This window comes from Rosa chinensis, chromosome 2 (genome assembly GCF_002994745.2).
Source record: "Rosa chinensis cultivar Old Blush chromosome 2, RchiOBHm-V2, whole genome shotgun sequence".
Classification (NCBI taxonomy): Eukaryota; Viridiplantae; Streptophyta; class Magnoliopsida; order Rosales; family Rosaceae; genus Rosa; species Rosa chinensis.
Genome location: NC_037089.1, coordinates 61434555 through 61456788, shown reverse-complemented (window position 1 = coordinate 61456788; position 22234 = coordinate 61434555). Strand labels below are relative to the sequence as shown.

Here is a 22234-nt window from a genome sequence, read left to right as displayed (position 1 = left end):
ATATTTTCTTCTTGCTGATTTGTGCTTCTCTTTCTCAAGAAAATGTCAAGACAAAGCATCCACAGTTGCTGTATGAGTCGAAGTTTATAAAATACTACAGGGAGGAAGTAATAGCCTTCACCACTATCCTTTTTTGCTTTTTCTGTACTATGTATGTTGAAGTACATATCTTTCTAAACTCTTTTATGACTTGTCAGCTGGAATTCCAAATGTGCGATGGTTTGGCACCGAAGGAGACTACAACGTTCTTGTGATGGATTTATTGGGACCTAGTCTTGAGGATTTATTCAACTTTTGCAGTAGGAAGTTGTCTCTTAAGACTGTTCTCATGCTTGCAGATCAAATGGTAAGATTCTTTTAATGATGGATGCATATTTTCTGGAATCTAGTGTGGTTTGTAGTTTAATCATCTTTGTATTGAAATTCATGTTAGATAAATCGAGTGGAGTTTGTTCATTCCAAGTCTTTTCTACATCGGGATATCAAACCAGACAAGTTCCTAATGGGATTGGGTCGTCGGGCAAATCAGGTCCTTTGAACTTTCTATTTAATTCCTAATTCAGTGTTTATGTTCCTTGTAACTATTGTTGTCATTTTTGTGCTATTGTAAATGCATTACTTTCTCTCTGCTTTTGTAGATTTACATCATTGACTTCGGCCTCGCTAAGAAGTATAGAGACACATCAACCCATCAGCGTATTCCTTATAGGTTGGTTGCTTTGAATGACATTAGATTCACATGGACTTTCAAGGACGTTGAGGGTTTACCCACATTCAATCTGTAATGCCGATTCTCTATTTAGTTAGATACAATCATGGATTCATGGTGTAGGAACTTATATCATTTATTTTCGCTTGGGCAATTTATGATTGCTCTAGAGCAGGTTTCTTCAGCCAGTATTTTATGTCATTTTAAGTAGAATTATTTAAAGGAGCAAGGAAAGCATTTTCAGTGATTTAGTTTTTGACTAGAGATGTTTTGGAGGTATGAGGATATTTTTTTTCATGTTCTTGTATTTAGTTACCGTCAAGGCCTGGATTGAGGCTGTAGTTGGTCGGTGTCTACCCCAAATGAATGAGATCCACTTTTTGGAATAAGTTTTTTAACATAAATTTGGTTGATTATGAATTGGTTTAGTGAGACTTGTGATGTGCGGTACTGTAAGGTAATCAGACCACACGATATTGCTTACATAATGCATTTATTTCTGAACAAGTGTTCAGTTGGCACCTGCCCTAGTTTAATCCTGTTATATTTATCTGCCTTGCCGATCCCATTGTCTTGGGTGTTTTGATATGAAATGGCATTTTCTTTGTTAGTTTATCTATGGTTTTGATGTGCTCATGTTAATTCAGAGATAATAAGAATTTGACTGGGACAGCAAGATATGCAAGCATGAATACTCATCTTGGCATTGGTAAGCTATCTAACTCTCTCTCTCTCTCTCTCTCTCTCTCTCTCTCTCTCTCTCTCTCTCTCTCACTTCCCTTTTTCTCTCCCTCTAGCCGACTCTGATCTTGTAATTGTTGATGTATAGAACAAAGCCGAAGGGATGATCTCGAGTCACTTGGATATGTGCTTATGTACTTCCTAAGAGGAAGGTAAATATTGCACCTGCTGGTATTTTTTCTTTTTATTCTTTTGCTTATTCGATTATGTCATGACTTTGTGTTTTGGATAGTCTTCCATGGCAGGGATTGAAGGCTGGAACTAAAAAGCAGAAGTATGAGAAGATCAGTGAAAAGAAAGTGTCAACATCAATTGAGGTTAACTGAATCTCATAGTATTGATTTTATGCACAATAATGATTCAATGGTATTCTTGGAAGTATGGAATATTAACTGCTGCTTTCTTAATTCTTTCTTAGGTTTTATGCCGTGGTTATCCCACCGAATTTGCCTCATACTTCCATTACTGTAGATCTCTACGTTTTGATGATAAACCAGATTATGCTTATCTGAAGAGATTGTTTCGTGACCTTTTTATTTGCGAAGGTTTGACATTCTTCCCTTTTTTTTTCCCCCGTACACAGAAAATCTGTTTAAATATAGTTCTTTGATAGCTTACTTGATAGTGCTGTAGTGGTCTTTTTGTAGAGTTCTTAACATATTGCTGTCTTATTACGCCAGGTTTTCAGTTTGATTATGTCTTTGATTGGACGATCTTGAAATATCAGCAGTCGAAGATTGCCACACCTCCTACTCGTGCTCCTGTAAGTGACACAGATATTACTATTTGAGCACATCCTTAAGTTAACTTGTTATCTTATATTATTCACTATTTTATAGGGTGGTGCTGGACCAAGCTCTGGACTGCCTCCTGTTGTTGCAAATGTTGAAAGACAATCAGGTAATTGTATAATCATTCATTTTCTCAATCACTGTCATATTTACGTGGAAAAGCTTTCTTTTTAATGTTTGCGTATTTACTTAGTATAGTCTCTCAGAAATTGCAGCCATTGTTTTCTCTTTGTGGTTGAAATTTGCTGTTTATTGTATATAGTTTTATATTTTTCCAGATTCTTTTCTTTAACTATTGAAGTTAGATCGATTCCAGTATTTATGGATGTAATGTCTTCATTAACCTAGATGTTATTTATGTATTTATTTTTAATTAATGTTTTGCAGGTGGGGAGGAAGTTAGACCTACTGGTTGGTCGTTGGCAGATCCCTCACGTAGGAGAAATTCTGGACCGATTGTAAATCCTGGAAGCTTGTCTAAACAAAAAAGTCCTGTTGCAAATGATCCATCTGTGTCTAAAGACGCAATGGTAAGTATCTTTGTTTCTGTTCTGATTTTGTGTTGCTTTTTATTGACCAGATCTTCAGCTGTAGCAGCTTTACACCTAGGTTGTTTCATTTCAGTCGTCATCATGATTTGGCTAAGTGTATAATTGGATTAATGTAATTTGTCGTTTTTCTTGGATTTGTTCAGTTATCAAGTTCTAGTTTTTTGCGGTCAACTGGATCATCAAGGAGGGCTGTAGTTTCTAGCAGTCGGGATGCAGTAATTGTTGGCAGTGAATCCGAGCCCTCTCGCCCTCAAACCACAGAGGCAAGTCCTGGAACACTAGGTAAAATTTCTTCTGTCCAAAGAAGTTCACCAGTTGTATCTTCAGAGCAGAATCGTACCACTTCTGGTAGAAATATTTCGACCGTAAAAAACTTAAGTCCACCCTCAGAGGTATTGAGACCCTTCATTTTAATAGCGACGAGAGAGTACAGTATTAGCAGTCGCTTCTCTCAATATGTCGCCCACTGTAAAATTGAAAAACGGTATACAGTTCTCACACACTTCAGGTGGAATTTGTTTTCTTAAATGTACTATGTTTGAGGAAAGCTGCAACAAGTTAGGGTCGTCTCAAAGCAGTTTGCAAACTTTGCAATAATGACAACATACAGAAGTGGAAATTTGATGCCCAGAAGACCTACCCAGGTAAGAAGGCCCTTTGTCAATACAGCACAAGTTGTGTCACTGTGGTTTCACCGTCTCAATACCTTGTCCAAATGAGTGTTTGTGCTTTTGTCAAACACGACTGTGTAGGTCAAATGCTGATTGACACTGTAAAACTGTAAGTACACCAACATTTTGATTTTGTGATGTATTATGATATTGATCCTAGATATAGCAGGTACTGAGTGTTAAAGCCTACCGATTGATGTTGGCACTAGGCACTTCTGTTGCATATATTATTGGAGTTCAATGTGGTTGTATTTGGTTGCATGACATACATTAGGGCTTCATGCAGAAATATCAATCTAGTGTTTTCATGTTTTTTCAAACCATGTGTTTTCAGTATGATGAGTGTTGTGAGATCAGTTGCCGGTCTTTATTTCCTATTCTTCCCCAGTAAATAAAATAACTTTTGTTTCCCTACTACAACTATAGGTAATTGCCTGTAGTTCTGGTGATTAAGCACATTTATCTCTGCATTTCCTAAAAGTTGAATTGTTATCAACTGTTATTGTGGGACAGGTAATGAGATGATATTGTTCTGTTGGTAACAATCATTAGATAAACTGATTGCTTTTGTTTTGTTCGTTTTCTTTTTATGTGAAAATTGTAGTAGAGACTGTAATTAATCGAACTATGGTTCAAGGGTTCAAAAAATATATACATATGAAGTGGAATTTTTACATTTCAAATCTCATGCTCTTTCACTTCTTCCCCTCTTCCTCTTAATATTTCGTCTTTTCTTTGCAAAAGGTTGAAATATAAGCAACAAAGGGTTTGACAATAAAATGTATTTTAAAATAATACGTATTACGTTTCTTAATGGTCCATGTAAGAGTTTTGACGCTGATATACATACATGTTTGGTATTTTTCACGAATACTCCCTTATTTTGACGCCAATTATTAAAGATCAACAATTCTTTGTCAGTGCTTAAAAAAAAAAAAAAAAAAAGAAAGAGGAGGGGGCGGCGTGGCGTGTCTTTGCCAATGGACGATTGCTCGTTAAAATTACTTAATGGGCGACTTTCACTTTCTAGAGTGCAGCATTCCATTAAAGCTTCATTTCACTCGCCACTAAAAGGAAATAAATAAAAAAATGGGTTAATGCTCATACACCCTGTTTTTCAAAAAATACTTCTAAAAAACCCTAACAAAATGTTTTTGTTCCTCTCCACCCAGACTCCTGTCCTTTTCCTTCCTTCTCACCCAACTTTTCCATTTCTCTTCCATCAGTACCCTTCTGACAACCTTTTTTTTCTTTTGCATAGTATGTGTTTTATTTTGATGAAACGTGGTGGACCCATTTTTTATTTGTTTAAATAGAAGCATGATAAATTCATCCTCTATCTCAAAGGTAAACAGTATATTGTACTGTTCATAATTTCGATCGTTGACAGACTTGAATTAGTTGTCATCTGTAAAAATACTAGCAAAGAATTGCAAAAAAAAAAAGAGAAAAATTGAGAAAGCTGAGAGCCTATAGAGATAGTCTTGATAGGGAATCACCCAAGTATTGGGATATCATTTCTAGACTACAGACTAGAATCTATAAAATAGAACAAGAGATTGATAATCTCTTATATGTTCTTGAAGAGAAACAAAAACCTCTGGATTATTTGAGCATTGGTTAGATCCGCAAATTACTGGTATCAGAGCTTGTAAAATAGCTCAAGGAGAACCCCTCCTTAATGGGGACAATGTCAGAGTTGATATTAGAGAAAATAAATTCTCTACTGAAATCTTCTGATGAGAAATATCAGAAGCTATTACTAGAAATATCTAGATGTCAAACTCATCTAGAAAAATTACCTGCTATAATCCACCTATTAGAAAGATTGGAAAACAAACTGGATTATATCAAAGATTTTCCAAAAACGGAAGAAGAAAAACTAACGAGTGTTAGTAGAAAAATCAAAGAACAGCAAAAAACGCTGGATTCTATACTGAAGGACAAGAAAGTGCATACAGTAAAAAAGAAGACTAATGGATTCAAACCATTAGAAAAACCAGACACAAATTGTTTTCCTAACATGATTTTTCTGGAACCATCTACTAGTCAGACTAGTATCCGGTATGAAAACCCGGAAAAAAGAGAAATGAAGATGTTAAGCATCTTTGGAAAAAAGAAAGGAGTTCAACTCCTAAATTCTGAAGAATTTGAATACAGTGAAATCGAGCATGAGGTAAAAAACACCTCAATTCCAAAGCAAGATTTCAAACAGATCTACAGAAGGGGAACATTTGACTTGATGGATAGCCATCATTTCAAAATACTTCAATTCACAACCCCCTCAACAACAGGAGAAACAGATCTCTTGATGATCACCCCTGCTGAAGTTGCCAGAGCACAAGCAAAGAAGTATCAATTTATGCACATTGGAGCAGTCCAAGTCGGCATAAAGCTTTTGGCAAGAGAAGGCATCAACGGTTCAGTCCTATGTGTCCTACAAGACAACAGACCGACAGACTTCCAAGCTAGTCTGTTGGGAACTCTAGAAGCATCACTTTGCAATCAAGTGGCATATTTCAATTGCTTCCCCAACTTCACCACCAGCCTGAAGGATGCAGCCCATTGTCTCAGACTAAAAGTCAAGACAGATGGCATATCAATGAAAAATGATATGCAAGAACTGGCGATAGTATACAGAGTATACTATAAACTAATGAGCACCACAGTAGAGCCGAAGACACAGATCTCCAACATCCCTGGTCTCACTACTGGATTCCTCACCAGCCAGAAGAACCATTCACAACAGATTCACAAGGTTGCTTGGAATGAAGTAACTTTTCCTCTTGAATGGAAATTGTCCGGTCCAAAAAAGCTACCAGAAAGAGTAAAAGCAAAAATCTACGAGAGTAGAAGAACTGGGGAAATCAGCATTAACTTCGACAATCACAGAAAAAGTGATATATGTCCTGAGAGCCTCAGGATAAACAACAATCTTCTGAGAAAAAGCTATAGCACTAGAGAAGCTAGTGTCAGTGGTACAAAACCCACTATTGAAGAGCCAATAACAGAAGAAGACTTGGAAGCTGATCTGAACAGACCAGTCCATATGCTCAGAGCTGAGAAGCTCTATGATCTTTATAAAGAGGCTGAGAATTGTGAAAATCCTGAACGATTAGAAAAACTAATCGAATAAATGAAAGAATTCAAATTCAGAAAGACGAGAAAAGTCTTTCCTTATCAAGATATTGAAATGGAAGATAGAGAAAGCTCCAGAACTTTCATAAAAAGAGAAACAAGGGAAACAAAACTCCCATTTCAGAAAGCCCCCACGGGTAACAAAGGAGAAAGAAATTCTCAAAGATTCGTCCCCGAGGACAATCTGACAAGAGTTCCGATCACTAACTATGGCATCTGGTTGAATCTAGACAAGAGTCTAGACAAAAGAAAAACTATTGACCAATGGGTAGATAGCCTGATGATGGCTTCTGCACTTACCCTTGGCAAATTTGAAGTGCCAGATTTGCAGGTGTACTATGAAACTACTCTTACTGGAGTGGCAAAAAAGTACTACCTATCCTTCAAAGAAACTGCCAGAGGAAGAGACTGGCTTGAAGAGATAAAAAATTCTAAGTGTCCATACGATTTTGCAGTACCCCTGTACGATCAATTCTGTGGAGATCTTTCAAATCTAAGTGAAAAAACCAAAGAAATGGCAAGAAAGCTCCCTGAACCATGGAGAACAGCTGTGAGAGAAAGCATAGCTGAGAAGCCAATTGAAAGATTTTCAGTTGGAGGAATCGTCGACAGAATACGGAAATTACTGAAGGAGCAATGCAAAGCCAATCTTAGAGCTAAGATGACCAAAAAACAACTCAAAGGAGTTGAAAATTTCTGTTATGGAATACTGGATATGCCCACAAACTGGGGATGTCATGAATCCAAATTCCACAAAAAGAAGAAGAAAGAAAAATATTACTCTAAAAAATTCAAAAAGAGTAATCAGAAGAAGGATTGGAAATTCAAGAAAAGTTCCAATTACAAGAAACAGCAGGATGAAAATCCTAAAAAGAAATTCTTCAAGAAAAAGAATAATACTCATCAGCATAAACAACCTAGCAAGAAAGCTTGCAGATGTTGGTTGTGTAAAGCTGAAGGGCACTATGCCAATGAATGCCCGAAAAAGGGTAAAAGATCTACTAAACCTCTCTTTGAAGAATATGAGCAAATAGTAGAAGTGGCAAATATGAAAGGCTACGAAATAGCCTATTCTGATGATGAAGAAGACGACAGGTCAGTCTACTCTACCTGGTCTGAAGAAGAAACCTCATCAGATGAGTCTGAGATAGATTCTGAAGTAGAGTACTTCGAATCCAGACAAATGAATGTTTTGAGAATCAAAAACTGGGAAGAAAGCAAGACAGAATCCTTCATGTCTTCTTATCAGGTGAATCCTGGTACATTCGTTTGTGACTACTGCTTATGTCACGAAAAGAATGGTCTCCCTATGTTTTTTGAAGAGTCTAAGAAGACTTATCACAAAGAATGCTTCATAGCTGAAGCAAGAAGAAAAACCAAGAATGGTCGTGTAAGCCAACTTGTTGAACAAGAATATGAAGAGTATTTCGCTGAGCAAAAGACGAAAGAAGTAGAAACTCTGTTCCAAGAAATCATGGAACCATCTTCCTCAAAAATAAAGGAAGAAATCATCGGTGAAGAAAAAATCGATGAAGATATTGAACTGGTTGAAATACCAGAAAATGTCGAACTGGTGAAACCACCAGAATATGTTCATCTCTTAGAACGACAAGAGAGAGCTTTGGCTACTGAAACATGGGGTCTACTTGGCCAACCATCTGGCAAGTTTGATTATAAAGTCAGATATGACCCTCCTTCATGGTTCAGTAACCCATATATCAAAGAGATAATTCCTACAGACTGGGATGATACAAAACCTTCTAGTTTTGAAAAATCACCCACTCCGGAAAATGTTCCAGAAGAATGTAAACCATTCATTCCAAAGGAACAAGCTCAAGAAAATGAGTTTCAACAATCGAAAGTCGTCTCTACTAGTAGATACAGCAACTACATAGAGATTGGACTAAAATTCCCTGATCATAAAAAATATCATCTACATGCCTTTGTAGATAATGGATCGGGATTTACTGTTGCAAAGAGATTTGCAATTCCAGATGAACTCTGGAAAGAAGATAAGAAAAAATCCGCTACTGGTGTTACATTTGATGGAAGCCATCTCACCATGAAGAAAGTAGCAAAAAATGTTCATATTACCATTGGTGGAGGAACATTTATCATCCAGAATGTATGGCAGTCTGAAGGCCAAGGATCTGATTTCTTGTTGGGAAATGATTTTATTCTCCAACAACGATTTATTCAGGATGAAGAAGCGATAGGCTTCAGAAAAGGAGAACATGTGTTCTGGGCAGACCGACTCACACAAGCAAAAAGTGTAGTAGGTCTAGGTTTTACTACTCAGTATCAGAGATCGCAACAAAATAGTGGTGATCTTACCCCTTACAAACCCAAATTTGAGCCCATACTCCAAATCAAACAACACGAAGAATTACTTGTTGAAGAATCAGAGTCTTTAGAAGAAGAAGAAGCTAGTGAAGATGAAGAAGCTAGTTTCATCCATGAGCATAACCTCAAGCACTTTCAGAACAAGCTTGAGTCTCAGAAAATTCCCACTCTTGAGAAAATCAAGAAACTACTCGAGCAGAACAACGATGAAGATCCTCAAAAGTTTTGGGAAAAAGACCCAGTGGTCTGTGAATTAAGATTACATGACATGAATGCCATCTGTCATGTCAAAGCCATTCCTCAATACAAAGAGGAAGATCAAAAAGAATTCAGAAGTGATATTGAAGATCTCCTGAAAAAGAGATTAATTCAACCCTCCACTAGCCCTCATCATGCTCCAGCATTCTACGTGAGAAATCATGCAGAAAAGTTACGAGGAAAAGCTAGAATGGTTATTGACTACAGAGATGTCAATAAGAAGACTGTCAAAGACGGTTATCAAATTGCTCAAGTAAGAGTATTGATCAATCAGCTCAGAGGAGCTAAAGTCTTTTCGAAATTCGATGCAAAGTCGGGTTTCTGGCAGGTCAAGATGCATCCTGAGAGTATTCCTCTCACTGCATTCGGAACACCACAAGGCCATTACGAATGGTTAGTAATGCCTTTTGGTCTTAAGCAAGCTCCCTCAATCTTCCAAAGAAATATGGACAACATCTTCAAGCATGTAGCGGAGTTCTGCGTCGTTTACATAGATGACATCCTGGTCTTCTCCAAAAATAGAGAAGAACACATGAAACACCTCCATGAGGTAGTAAAGCTGATAGTTCAGCATCGAATTATCCTAGGTGAAAAGAAAATCTTCTTTATCCTCGATGAAGTTGATTTCCTAGGAATAAACATCAAGAATGGAGTGATAAAACTCCAACCCCATATTCTTGAAAAGATCTGGAAGTTCCCAGACAGAATTCCTGATGCTAAGAGTCTAGAGAGATTCCTTGGTGTCATAAATTATGGGAGAGATTTCATCCCTAAAATCTCAGGATTAACAGCAATGTTATCTCCTAAGACAAGTTCCAAAAGAAAATGGAACTTCATAGAAGATGATAAGAAAATTGTGAAGCAGATAAAAGAACTCTGCAAGAACCTCCCTCCTCTTCAACAACCAGAAGAAAATGATGAGATTATCCTCCAAATAGATGCGAGTGATAATTACTGGTCTGGTGTAGTTCTGGCAAAAACGCCTGGAACTAACATCGAAAAGATTTGCAAATTTTGTAGTGGCAAGTTCAGCCCTGCAGAATTGAATTATCCCACAGGGGAAAAGGAAATTTTGGCTGTCAAGAAAACAATTTTAAATTCTCCAGCTTTTCTTGGAAAACCCTTTATTGTCCGCACCGATTGTGTTAGAGTAAAGAATTTCAAAAATTTCAAACTCGATAAAGCTGCTGATAGAGGAAGATTAGCAAACTGACAATTATTTCTTAACCAATATGATTATAATGTTGAATTAATTGCAGGAAACAAGAACTATCTTCCAGACGCATTGACCAGAGAAATGGCAATGTTTAGCCAAAGAGAAGATGACGAAGGTGGTAATCCCAGAAGCAGAATGACTGGGAAAGAACAGGAACCTGAAGAGGATCCTAAAGAAACCAAAGAAAAAATCCTTAAAAGGTTTCTGCTAAGCCCAAAAGGCTTGGCCACAACTGATCAATCCGAGGGTAAAGGATTGGCTAGCCCGTCTCAAACGGCAGATGGTAAAGGCTCATCAAGACCGTTGATGGCTGCTGCTTTGCCAAAAAGCAGACCAACTCCAACTGGAGTTCTAAATGTTTTTAATTATGAATTAAGAACTTTTGATACTCCTGTGTTCAGAACTGGCAGGAGACTAGCTTATCACCAGAAGGTAATCCTGGATAATCTTTTATTTGCCTTTCAAGAAAGAAGCAGTGGTCTAATGTTCCCAGCCCTCTTTGCATTAGCTGAAGAACTCTACGAAAATGGTAGGCCACAGTTTGAAGAAAGTCATATACAGCAGAGTGCTGTAAGAAAAGAAAAAATCAACTTCCTTGAAAGTCTAAAAAGTGCTAGGGTCCCTGTCATGGCACTCAATGAATCAGATTGGCATGAATTCCACAATCTGATAGGAAGACATAATTCAGAAGACTTAGTTCCTCCAACTCTATTTATCGTTTCAGGACCTTATGTTGAGAGATACTTAGTCAATGTTCAGAGTGAACATCCTCAAGAACACAAGCTCTGGCTTGTTGAAAATGGTTTTGTCCATAATCTGTGGACCAAAACAAATGATGATCTGAAAGGTTTGCCACCTATTATTGTCAACACAGTCAAAAACATTAGAAAAATGACTGTATACTTCGTCATAAGTTCAAATCCACTCCTCCATAATGGAGTCAGAAGGCAAACAGAGAAGTTGAATATATTCCTCCATACCATTATGTGAGAATTATTCAAAATAATTATCTTCAACCAGCCTGTGTAGGGTATAATGGCCAACCAAACTCAAGCATCCTGTGGATGAAGGCCATGGCTCTAGAGTATATCAAGAAGATAATCTCTGAAGATATCAGCAATACCTTCTTGGCAGCAGGAGAAAAAATTATTATCACTGCATACGATCATCCTGACATAGTCAGCAGTGACCTATTCCTATCTCTCACCAGAAAAGAGATAGATTCGACAATGGCATGCATACGCTGGGTGGAAAAGCTTGAAACTGACAACCACTATAAAATGTATGTCGATACAGACGTCGAAGATAATGCTACCACTGTTAGAATGGCCCAGGCAGATAACAGCTCCTTTGTCTTTGGCTACCATTCAAAAACAAATGAGAATATGTAGCATCACAGGTGAAGATACAGGTGAAAGAGGAGAAACGCCAAATAAGTAACTGTAGTACTTTTGACCTTTTAAAAAGTTAAAAGCTACTTTTGCTTTAAAAAAGAAAAGACATTTCACCTACCAGAAGAAACACTTCACCTACCTGCTTTTGTTTTTCTCCATCCAACCTCCACCAGCAGGAGCATTTAGAAAAGCAAAAGTTCACGAAGTTGTCCTGTACATTTTTATGTTTTGAATTCTAGTTTGAGTTCCGCTCTCTATATAAGGAGCTTTAAGTTTCATTTGTAAGGCATCAGAAAATTGAGTAGAAGAGTCTTCTCTCAAGAAGTAAGAAAGCCATAGTAGCAGTGTGCTTCTCCTACTTGTTCAGTGTGCAGTAGTGTGCTTTCATTACAAGTAAGTACCTGTTCTCATTCTCATGGGTAGCTAAACAGCATTTTGTTGTTTACCTGAGGATGAGGCTCTGAAATTTTAGCATGTATTTCTGTTAAATAAATAAAGGATACCCACCCATTTTGTCAAAAGTAGTAATAGTATATATTATGTTTCTGTTTTGCATCCTATCTATCACTATCTATTTCTCATTTCTGCATTCCATCTAAACCATCACCATCTGTTTCCTATACGAATTTTGAAATTTGAAAAGTTTTTGTCAACCAGACAAAACCAATTTTAAAACTAAGACTAAGACAAGCAGCAGTGATTTCGCCTGTTAAAGTATCCGCTAGGCAGGAAGCCGTTAGGAGAAACACTTGGGCATGTTGAAGGCTAGTCTTGTTTTCGTTATTTTTTTTTTTTTGATGTAGTTTCTAAGAAAGACAAAAGCTCTAAAACCTCAGGATAACATAGGAACCTACCCCTTTTAGTCTTTTCATAAGAAAATAGTAAGATACATAAGTACGTGATAGGAGCATTTTAATGTGATATTTTAATAGTTAATTCCTCACATTTTGCTTAGTTAATTCCTTAACTGAATCGATTTTTAATTCAATTTCTATTTTTAGGTACATTGGAGTAAATGAAGGTGAAATGAACGTTACGTCCATAATTACCTGGAAATGATGGAGAAAAATGGAAATGTACTAAAAGATCAATTTTACACATATTCCTACTCCGGCTAGGAGAAACCAAGCCAAGCAAAGAAGAAGGAGCGGCCGCCTGACCAAATGAACTTCAAATGAGCTGAAACCTTCCAGATCCATTCTAGACACCCAAAGGATCATTTCTTATGAAGAGTGCCAGAGAAAAATATGAGTGGAAGGCCTTCAAACAATCAGCCCAATTTTCTACAGAAACAAAACCGGAAAACTGGACCTGTAAGAGGTCCAGCAGCATTTCCGGCCCAACCACATGGCAAGAAATTCTGAAATTTTACCACAGTAATCTACACTCATGGTGGATAATTTCATATGAAGAAGTCGAAGGCATATAATGAAGTCTTGTTGGAGAAATAATTGAAGGAATAAAGGGGCAGAAACTAACTTGAAAACAGCTCAACACCACATATTCATGTTTCCCACCCACATGAAGAAAGCATTTCTTTTTCCTTGGATACATTTTTCTACTCTAAAAGATCATCATCACTTCCACATTTCTTCACCTTCATGCTTTGCTTTCATCATTACCTCATCTTTTACATATTTTACAAACCACTCTCATACTCCACTTTCATTATTTTTCTTCATCTCATCATTTCACTCTTCTTTTTCCTCCCTATTTAAACACCTTCTCATCTCACTCTCAATCACCAATTCCTTCATCCATTCCATCTTCTTTGTCTCTCCATTTCCTCTTCATTTTTCTCTCTACATTCCTTCATCCATTTCATCTTCTTTGTCTCTCCATTTCCTTTTCATTTTTCTCTCTACATTCCTTCATCCATTTCATCTTCTTGTCTCTCCATTTCCTTTCCATTTTCCTAAACCAATTCCTTCATCCATTTCATCTTCTTGTCTCTCCATTTCCTTTCCATTTTCCCACCAATTCCTTCATCCATCTCATCTTCTTTGTCTCTCCATTTCCTTTCCATTTTCCTTTTCCATTCTCTAGTTGCAAAGTTCTGCGTTTTCAAGCAAGGAGAGGAAGAAGAAGAAGGAGCCGTGAAGATCATATCCTCCATCATCCACCTTGAAGGCTTGCTTCCAAGATTCAAGATCCAACCATCTAGCTCTCCATCTCCATCTCCACTCACGGTGTAATTCGTTCCTTTTCCTTGTAACTTTTTTGGTTTCCTTGTTTGATTTCGTATGAACTTGTTTCTAGTTAACAATAATGTTTAGGGCAAAGTTTAAGCCCAACTTCTATGTTTAAATAAAGTTTTCGAATTCCATAATTGTGATTCTAAGTTGCTTATTTGAGTTTGTTCGATTGAATTTGCTTGATAGAAAACTTTTATATGTTTATCTTATTTGGGTCGACACTTATAGGATTTGCATGTAATTGGTGCTAGGTTTAAGAACATGAAATCGACTTTTCGTTTTGTGTAAACTTGAATCAAAGTAGTAAAGGTTTTGGACAAAAATCGAATTTAATTGAAGAGGATTGCAATTAGGTGGACTTTTCCATAACTAAGTTGTACACTTGAGTTGATAGCCTTTCTCTATGTCTAATGCGTTGAACATGTCATGATTGACTAGCTTTCTAGGGCTTGACTGCATGTTTGATAGGATTAATCTAGGTGCTTTCGCTTAGGTTAATTAGCATAGAAAAGTAAAATATGGGAAATCATTTGCTTTCGAATGTTTCACATGATCAATTCCTCTCTCATGACTTGGAAGAACAATTATAGGGTTTGAATCGAATTTGATTACATGGAATTGATTTTGATCTTTGTTCCTTGCGTTCCACCCTTGTATATATGTTTTTACGTTTTCTTTATTTTATTTATTTTAATTTTAATTTTAAGAATCCTAAACCCCCCCTTATTTTTGTTCACTTGTATATATTTATTCTTTATTTTATTTTTGTAAATAATACTTTTCTTTATTTGTTTCACAATGACAGGTGTACCCTCAATCCCCAGAATAGAACGATCCCTATTTGCTTATACTACTAACGATATTTCAGGGTTAAATTATGCGCTTGCCTTTGAGCGCATCAGTACGTGTGCACTCAGAATATGAACTAGAATATAGCAAAAGCAACCAAGAAAGCAGATAACAAAAATAGATAATAACCTTGGTGATTCTGTAAATACAAAGAAATAATACCTGAGAGGTGTTTCAGCTCTTGCTTTGGTTCTGCCATTGGAGCTTCTGCTTGTGGGTCTTGAATCTCCTCTCTTTTCTCTGTTTCGAATTGAGTTAGTGTAAGTTATTAGTTTTTTTTTTCTTTCCAGAAAATAAAAAAGAAAAAAAGTAGGTTATTGCAGAGAAAATAAAGTGGAAGAGAGAAAAATGAGTTGTGGATATTTTTTTTTAAAATTTTTTAAAGAAAAATGCATTTTGTAAATATCTTAATTATTCTTGTGATTTAATTAATTCTCAAAGTTTATTAATATTTAAGGGTCAATTCTCTCAAAATTTTAGATTTTGGCTAACAAACTCTTCTCTCTTAATAATAGTATAGATTATTATTATCTTTTAAAATTGAAAATGGTTTTTGAAGGGTTGCACGACGCCGTATTGGGAACCGACCCATTCCTTTTCCCTATATATTGCACGACGCCGTATTGGCAACCGACCCTTTCCTTTTGCCTATATATTGCACGACGCCGTATTGGCAACCGACCCTTTCCTTTTCCCTATATATTGCCCAACCGACCCTTTCCTTTTCCAATTCGGAGTCTGAGCTTCTTACTCTGAAATCTGTGTGGGTCTTGCGTTTCATAAGGGATTTCCAATTGCACTCGCTTCGCTTAGATCACTCTTAGTTTCTGCGTTATATCCGTCTCTTTCTGGGTTTTGCGCTTCAGAATTGCAGCTATGGGTTGCGATTCTAAAAGAAGGCGTAGAGAGGATGTGGGTGACACAACGATTTCATCATCCAAGAAGCAAAAGCTGATGCCGATGACAGGTTTGGAGCAGACCCAAAAGCTTCTTTGTTGCGGGATCTTGCAGGAGCTAATTGATCACCGTCATGGCTCTGTGGCTGTTCGAATCCCTGATTCTCAGGAGGTTCGAAGGCCTATGGATCTGTCCACCGTCAAATCCAAGTTGGAGAGAGACAACTACTCCAGTATTGATGCCTTTGTGGCCGATGTCAAGCTTACCTTCCAAAACGCGTTGTGGTATTACTCTCTTGGAGAAAAACAGCGTGCAATGGCCAAGAATCTTGGTAAGGTTTTTGAGGCTAAGTGGAAATTACGGTTTCCTGAAACTAGGTCTTCAACCTTGAAAGCTTCTTGTTGTGCTAGTTTGGATAGGTCTGTGTCTGCTATTAGTCCTGTGAGTCCATTAAGTCTTCAACAACTCAACAACAACAACAACAAAAGAGGGGCCAAGAGGTCATCCAGAAACCTTGACGAACAGAAGGGTTCTGCTTCTGCTATCACTTGTGATAAGGAACACCGAATCAAGCGCGGCCTTGACGAAGAGAAGGGTTCTGCTTCTGCTATCACTTGTGCAGTACTGGATAAAGATAAGGAACACCGAATCAAGCGCGGCCTTGACCAAGAGAAGGGTTCTGCTTCTGCTATCACTTGTGCAGTGAATAAATATAAGGAGCTCCGAATCAAACGGCTAAGGGAACAGGCTCGTAAGGAAATTTTGAGGGTTGAAGAGGCTGCTCGATTGAAAGTCGAGAATCCTTTACAAGATCTTCAACAACTCAACTTGTTGTGCAGTGGTGGCATCAAACAGGATTCTTGTTACAGGGTGTATCGTTGGTTGACACTTGACAAGTTGGGCATCTATTTGAAGAGGGATGAACTTGAACATGTTTATGAAGAGGATGAATTTCGCATTGGAGATTGGGAAGAAGGTGAAATCCGTTGATGAAGCTCGAAGAATTTCCATTTTACTTAATTGATTATCACTTCTTTAACTTGAAATTAAAGAAACTGTTTTTTCTTCTCTAATTGTCTGTCCCTTGCTTTGTGATTTGTTATGGTGAGCAGATGGAGAACAGAGTCCACAAACAACGAAATATTACATCCACATATGGTGGCATATCATCATCATCAAGTACATACTGCTACGTAGCAAAATTTATTCTATGTACAAAAATTCATGTAATGGTGACAGAAACTTTGACTGTTATCAAAATGAGATTTCTGCTTTTTGCTCCCTTTGACTGTTATCAAAATGAGTGCTGAAAATCTGTGTATGATCTGTTAATCTTTCAATTGCATATTGGGCTGGATATTCTTATTTGTTCTTGTCTATTTAGTGTTTATGTTCCATGTAACTATTGTTGTCATTTTTGTGCTATATGTAAATGCATTACTTTCTCTCTGCTTTTGTAGATTTACATCATTGACTTCGGCCTCGCTAAGAAGTATAGAGACACATCAACCCATCAGCATATTCCTTATAGGTTGGTTGCTTTGAATGACTTTTGAATATTGACCTGTTTCACAGCTCATCCCTACTTCTGAAATTCTGTCGGTTTCTCTTCCTCTCTTGAATATGTGTTTGAAGACTAGAGGCCTAATAGACTTATAGGGGTGGTTCTTAATGTGTCGGACTTTAACTTGTGGTACTATCGATGTCTAAAGTACCAGCATTAGATTCACATGGACTTTCAAGGACGTTGAGGGTTTACCCACATTCAATCTGTAATGCCGATTCTCTATTTAGTTAGATACAATCATGGATTCATGGTGTAGGAACTTATATCATTTATTTTCTCTTGGGCAATTTATGATTGCTCTAGAGCAGGTTTCTTCAGCCAGTATTTTATGTCATTTTAAGCAGAATTATTTAAAGGAGCAAGGAAAGCATTTTCAGTGATTTAGTTTTTGACTAGAGATGTTTTGGAGGTATGAGGATATTTTTTTCATGTTCTTGTATTTAGTTACCGTCAAGGCCTGGATTGAGGCTGTAGTTGGTCGGTGTCTACCCCAAATGAATGAGATCCACTTTTTGGAATAAGTTTTTTAACATAAATTTGGTTGATTATGAATTGGTTTAGTGAGACTTGTGATGTGCAGTACTGTAAGGTAATCAGACCACACGGTATTGCTTACATAATGCATTTATTTCTGAACAAGTGTTCAGTTGGCACCTGCCCTAGTTTAATCCTGTTATATTTATCTGCCTTGCCGATCCCATTGTCTTGGGTGTTTTGATATGAAATGGCATTTTCTTAGTTAGTTTTTCTATGGTTTTGATGTGCTCATGTTAATTCAGAGATAATAAGAATTTGACTGGGACAGCAAGATATGCAAGCATGAATACTCATCTTGGCATTGGTAAGCTCTCTCTCTCTCTCTCTCTCTCTCTCTCTCTCTCTCTCTCTCTCTCTCTCCCTCCCTCCCTCCCTCCCTCCCTCTCCCTCCCTCCCTCCCTCTCCCTCCCTCTCTCTCTCGCTCCCTCCCTCGCTCCCTCGCTCCCTCTCTCTCTCGCTCCCTCCCTCCCTCCCTCCCTCCCTCTAGCCGACTCTGATCTTGTAATTGTTGATGTATAGAACAAAGCCGAAGCGATGATCTCGAGTCACTTGGATATGTGCTTATGTACTTCCTAAGAGGAAGGTAAATATTGCACCTGCTGGTATTTTTTCTTTTTATTCTTTTGCATATTCGATTATGTCATGACTGTGTTTTGGATAGTCTTCCATGGCAGGGATTGAAGGCTGGAACTAAAAAGCAGAAGTATGAGAAGATCAGTGAAAAGAAAGTGTCAACATCAATTGAGGTTAACTGAATCTCATAGTATTGATTTTATGCACAATAATGATTCAATGGTATTCTTGGAAGTGTGGAATATTAACTGCTGCTTTCTTAATTCTTTCTTAGGCCTTATGCCGTGGTTATCCCACCGAATTTGCCTCATACTTCCATTACTGTAGATCTCTACGTTTTGATGATAAACCAGATTATGGTTATCTGAAGAGATTGTTTCATGACCTTTTTATTCGCGAAGGTTTGACATTCTTCCCTTTTTTTTCCCCCCGTACACAGAAAATCTGTTTAAATATAGTTCTTTGATAGCTTACTTGATAGTGCTGTAGTGGTCTTTTTGTAGAGTTCTTAACATATTGCTGTCTTATTACGCCAGGTTTTCAGTTTGATTATGTCTTTGATTGGATGATCTTGAAATATCAGCAGTCGCAGATTGCCACACCTCCTACTCGTGCTCCTGTATGTGACACAGATATTACTATTTGAGGACATCCTTAAGTTAACTTGTTATCTTATATTATTCACTATTTTATAGGGTGGTGCTGGACCAAGCTCTGGACTGCCTCCAGTTGTTGCAAATGTTGAAAGACAATCAGGTAATTGTATAATCATTCATTTTCTCAATCACTGTCATATTTACGTGGAAAAGCTTTCTTTTTAATGTTTGCGTATTTACTTAGTATAGTCTGTCAGAAATTGCAGCCATTGTTTTCTCTGTGGTTGAAATTTGCTGTTTATTGTATATGGTTTTATATTTTTCCAGATTCTTTTCTTTAACTATTGAAGTTAGACTCGATTCCAGTATTTATGGATGTAATGTCTTCATTAACCAAGATGTTATTTATGTATTTATTTTTAATTAATGTTTTGCAGGTGGGGAGGAAGTTAGACCTACTGGTTGGTCGTTGGCAGATCCCTCACGTAGGAGAAATTCTGGACCGATTGTAAATCCTGGAAGCTTGTCTAAACAAAAAAGTCCTGTTGCAAACGATCCATCTGTGTCTAAAGACGCAATGGTAAGTATCTTTGTTTCTGACCAGATCTTCAGCTGTAGCAGCTTTACACCTAGGTTGTTTCATTTCAGTCGTCATCATGATTTGGCTAAGTGTATAATTGGATTAATGTAATTTGTCGTTTTTCTTGGATTTGTGCAGTTATCAAGTTCTAGTTTTTTGCGGTCAACTGGATCATCAAGGGGGCTGTAGTTTATAGCAGTTGGGATGCAGTAATTGTTGGCAGTGAATCCGAGCCCTCTCGCCCTCAAACCACAGAGGCAAGTCCTGGAACACTAGGTAAAATTTCTTCTGTCCAAAGAAGTTCACCAGTTGTATCTTCAGAGCAGAATCGTACCACTTCTGGTAGAAATATTTCGACCGTAAAAAACTTAGAGTCCACCCTCAGAGGTATTGAGACCCTTCATTTAAATAGCAACGAGAGAGTACAGTATTAGCAGTCGCTTCTCTCAATAGGTCGCCCACTGTAAATTTGAAAAGCGGTATACAGTTCTCACGCATTTCGGGTGGAATTTGTTTTCTTAAATGTACTATGTTTGGGGAAAGCTGCAACAATTTGGGGTTGTCTCAAAGCAGTTTGCAATAATGACAACATACAGAAGTGGAAATTTGATGCCCAGAGACCTAACCAGGATAAGAAGGCCCTTTGTCAATACAGCACAAGTTGTGTCACTGTGGTTTCACCGTCTCAATACCTTGTCCAAATGAGTGTTTGTGCTTTTGTCAAACACTACTGTGTGGGTCAAATGCTGATTGACACTGTAAAACTGTAAGTACACCAACATTTTGATATTGTGTTGTATTATGATATTGTAATCCTAGATATAGCAGGTACTGAGTGTTAAAGCCTACCGATTGATGTTGGCACTAGGCACTTCTGTTGCATATATTATTGGAGTTCGATGTGGTTGTATTTGGTTGCATGACATACATTAGGGCTTCATGCAGAAATATCGACCTAGTTGTTTTCATGTTTTTTCAAACCATGTGTTTTCAGTATGATAAGTGTTGTGAGATCAGTTGCCGGTCTTTATTTCCTATTCTTCCCCAGTAAATAAAATAACTTTGTTTTTTCCTACTACAAAGTATAGGTAATTGCCTGTAGTTCTGGTGATTAAGCACATTTATCTCTGCATTTCCTAAAAGTTGAATTGTTATCAACTGTTATTGTCGGACAGGTAATGAGATGATATTGTTCTGTTGGTAACAATCATTAGATAAACTGATTGCTTTTGTTTTGTTCGTTTTCTTTTTATGTGAAAATTGTAGTAGAGACTGTAATTAATCGAACTATGGTTCAAGGGTTCAAAAAATATATACATATGAAGTGGCATTTTTACATTTCAAATCTCATGCTCTTTCACTTCTTCCCCTCTTCCTCTTAATATTTCGTCTTTTCTTTGCAAAAGGTTGAAATATAAGCAACAAAGGGTTTGACAATAAAAGGTATTTTAAATAATACGTATTACGTTTCTTAATGGTCCATGTAAGAGTTTTGACGCTGATATACATACATGTTTGATATTTTTCATGAATACTCCGTTAATTTGACACCAATTATTAAAGATCAACAATTCTTTGTGAGTGCTCTTAAAAAAAAAAATGAGGGGGGCGGAGTGTCTTTGCTGAAGGATGATTGCTCGTTAAAATTACTTAATGGGCGACTTTCACTCTCTAGAGTGTAGCATTCCACTAAAGCTTCATTTCACTCGCCACTAAAAGGAAATAAATAAAAAAATTATGGACAAGAGATATTAGAAATCATTGTTGAACTCCAACATCTTTAATTCTCCTATGTTCTTTGTTATTTTGAAGATTCTTCATTGGTAATTTTATTATTATCTGTATCTTATAAGTTTATTTTTCTATTTAGAACCTTTTTTTCATAATTCAATTATGGTTCTCAATTGCTATATTCTTCTACTATGTCATTTGGTCTTTTTATTTAGGTTCATTTAATAAATCAGTTAAAAAAAAAACTCAATGCTATCTAGTATGGGCCTCCCATGTCTAGAGTTAGAGTCCCAACTCCCATCAGTTTGTGATCAGCATATTTGATGTAATTCATCAAATGATCACTTAATTATATTTGATGTAATTCAATGAGTTAAAAGTGAATAATATTTTGCAAAAATGATCTTTAAATATTAATATAACTTTTGAACCGTTAATCATATATTTATATTGCCCATAACAGAGAATTTGGACACATAAATGATAAATCCATACCAGTAACAGTGTTGCCATTTGGTTTGATAATTATAGAACCGACCTAATCAACTGATATTTTAGATTTGATAAACAAACTTTTGGTAATCAAAATCAATAAAACCGAAATCGAATATTTGTGAAAAAGTTGATTTGATTTAGTAAATATCCAATCTACCAATTATCTAAAAATTAGCTATATATATTGTAGTTTTTAATACAGATACATGTATATTAAGAAATGTAAACATAATTATTATCATAATAGTATTAACATTATTACTAATACTAGATTAATAGTATATGTATTTTATGTAACTTAGTAAAAGTTAATTAAATAGTAGTTTTATTGAAAATAATTAACTAGGATAGAATATATGATATTCATAAAATTGATACGTAAATGATCGCATAAAGAAAATT

The 22234-nt window shown here is 36.7% G+C and overlaps 1 protein-coding gene and 2 pseudogenes across 1 annotated transcript; all 3 read left to right on the top strand.

The window, feature by feature from the left end:
• LOC112186780 overlaps positions 1 to 4115 on the top strand; it is a 70351-nt pseudogene extending 66236 nt beyond the window's left edge.
• On the top strand, positions 40 to 20556 carry LOC112186776 (annotated as a pseudogene).
• LOC121051903 (transcription factor GTE11-like) lies at positions 15566 to 17116 on the top strand. The gene is made up of 2 exons (XM_040515512.1): positions 15566 to 16729; positions 16866 to 17116. The coding sequence occupies exons 1-2, from the start codon at positions 15733 to 15735 to the stop codon at positions 17039 to 17041; spliced, it is 1173 nt and encodes a 390-aa protein (XP_040371446.1). The 5' UTR covers positions 15566 to 15732; the 3' UTR covers positions 17042 to 17116.
• Positions 20557 to 22234: the final 1678 nt, after the last annotated feature.